Source organism: Antrostomus carolinensis, unplaced genomic scaffold (genome assembly GCF_000700745.2).
Source record: "Antrostomus carolinensis isolate BGI_N321 unplaced genomic scaffold, ASM70074v2 scaffold25889, whole genome shotgun sequence".
Taxonomy (NCBI): Eukaryota; Metazoa; Chordata; class Aves; order Caprimulgiformes; family Caprimulgidae; genus Antrostomus; species Antrostomus carolinensis.
This window is the reverse complement of record NW_010339605.1, coordinates 1-1,826: the sequence shown is the minus strand read 5'-3', so window position 1 is coordinate 1,826 and position 1,826 is coordinate 1. Positions and strand designations below refer to the sequence as shown.

The window sequence follows — 1,826 nt, the reverse complement described above, 5'->3', positions numbered from 1 at the left end:
GCTCTCCACTCTGTGGGTGCAGAGGGGCAGAGGATTTGTTTGCACGGAGGTTTTGAGTGGGGAAGAGGTCACCCAAGGGTTTTGAGGGGGTCTCTGGTGGGTGTCACCATGCCATTTGAGCAGCTGAAGTTCAAGGAGCTGGGTGAGGAGGAGCCCACGTGGGAGGAGGAGAACCTGGACAGTGTGAAGGCGCTGACAGCCAAGCTGAAGCTGCAGACGAGGAGACCTTCCTACCTGGAGTGGGAAGCCCGGGTGAGGGGACAGCCCTGGCGCAGTCGGACCCCTGGGGGGACACGAGGGACAGAGCAGGTACCTGGGCACCCTGAGGATGAGTGTGGTGGCATCTGTGGCTTTGCCACCATGGAGGCGGCTCTGGAGTGGCTGAGGATGGAGCTGGTGAGTAGCTGTTGGTGGGATGGGGGGCATGAGGGGTGGGCAAGGGCTGAGCCCACAGCAGGGATGAAGCCCTCTGTGTAGAGGGGGTGCTTGCAGCCCGACCTCACTCAGCAGTGACAGGATGTGTCATGGCCAGGGTGCTCCAGCTGCAGCTCCCTGCTTTGCTCCTTCACCCAGCACAGCCAGTGTATGTGGATTTTTTGCACATGTCCCCTGTGTGGCACCGGGGGTCATGGCTCTGCCAAGGTCTGCCACTTGTCTGCTGGTGGCATGGCTGCAGTGGATCTCATTGATGTGGCACGTGGGGCTTTCATGGGGTGGCACAGGCAGCAACAGCCATGTGGGTACAAACCCACGGGCATCTGAGTGACCCTGGGGCTGTGACTCTGGCACAGACCCTGTGCTGACCCTGGGGCTGTGTGTGTGGGTTCTGTGCTGAGACCAAAGCCACACGTACACATGGTGGGTTTGTGCCCTGGCCAAACCCCAGCCCTGCTGCCCCAGCATTCCCAGTGCCAGGGCAGCTGACCCAGCAGCCAGTCCTGCTCCAGCCCTGGTCCCCATCTCTCCATGCAGCGGGAGATGCAGGCTGCGGACCAGCGCCTGGCACAGCAGCTGATGCGCCTGCGAGCACGGCTGCACCAGCTGAAGGGGGAGCAGGCCTGTCACCAGCACAAGGAGATGCTGGACGATGCTACCTTTGGCCTCGAGGGCTGCGAGGAAGACTCAGACCTGCTCTGCAACATCCCACCCAAAGCCGCCTTCCTGCTCTCCATGCCACTCAAGCACATCGGTGTCACCCGCATGAATATCAACTCCCGACGGTTCTCCCTTTGCTGAGCCCATCAGAACCAAGTCCGGGTGGGAGCCTCATGGTCACCCATGGGTTCATCTGGACCTGGTGGGGCTCGCAGATCCCTCTCAAAGTGCTTTGGGGACTGTGGAGCTCCCTCAGTGCAGGCAGTGCTGAGCCGCGGTGCAATGCTGTGCTGCAGTGGCATTGGAAATGCCACCATCTCCGTGGGGCTCGGGGTGTTTTGGGGCACAGAGTGCCCTGTCCCTGAGAAGAGTGGGGTCAAACACAGTGTAAAATGTGGGGAGCAGCCCTTTGAGGAGGAATAAAAGGAAGTGAAGGTGAGAGCTGGTGTTTTTTCCTTTCTTTGCATGTACCCAGGCACTTGCCTGTGACTCCAGATGTGGCTTGTGGCCCTTCACTAAGGGGACATGGGGTGGCAGGAGGGACCGTGCTGCCATCGCCCCTTCCCTGGGGCTCTGGCTCATGGGGTGGGTGGCTTCTCACCAGTTTCTAGTGCAGGATGGTGCCATGCTGGGGAGATGGCATCTCTGCTTTGGGGACCTCGCTGCCAGCCTCTCCCTGGGTGCCCCGGGCAGCAGGTGGGTGCTCAGGCTGCGCTGTTGTAGGAAACACT

General features: G+C 60.9%; 1 protein-coding gene across 1 annotated transcript; it reads left to right on the top strand.

The window, feature by feature from the left end:
• Window positions 1–108: 108 nt before the first annotated feature.
• FAM167B (family with sequence similarity 167 member B) lies at window positions 109–1,236 on the top strand. The gene is made up of 2 exons (XM_010175913.1): window positions 109–396; window positions 973–1,236. Exons 1-2 carry the CDS (start codon window positions 109–111, stop codon window positions 1,234–1,236), a joined length of 552 nt encoding a protein of 183 aa, XP_010174215.1.
• Window positions 1,237–1,826: the final 590 nt, after the last annotated feature.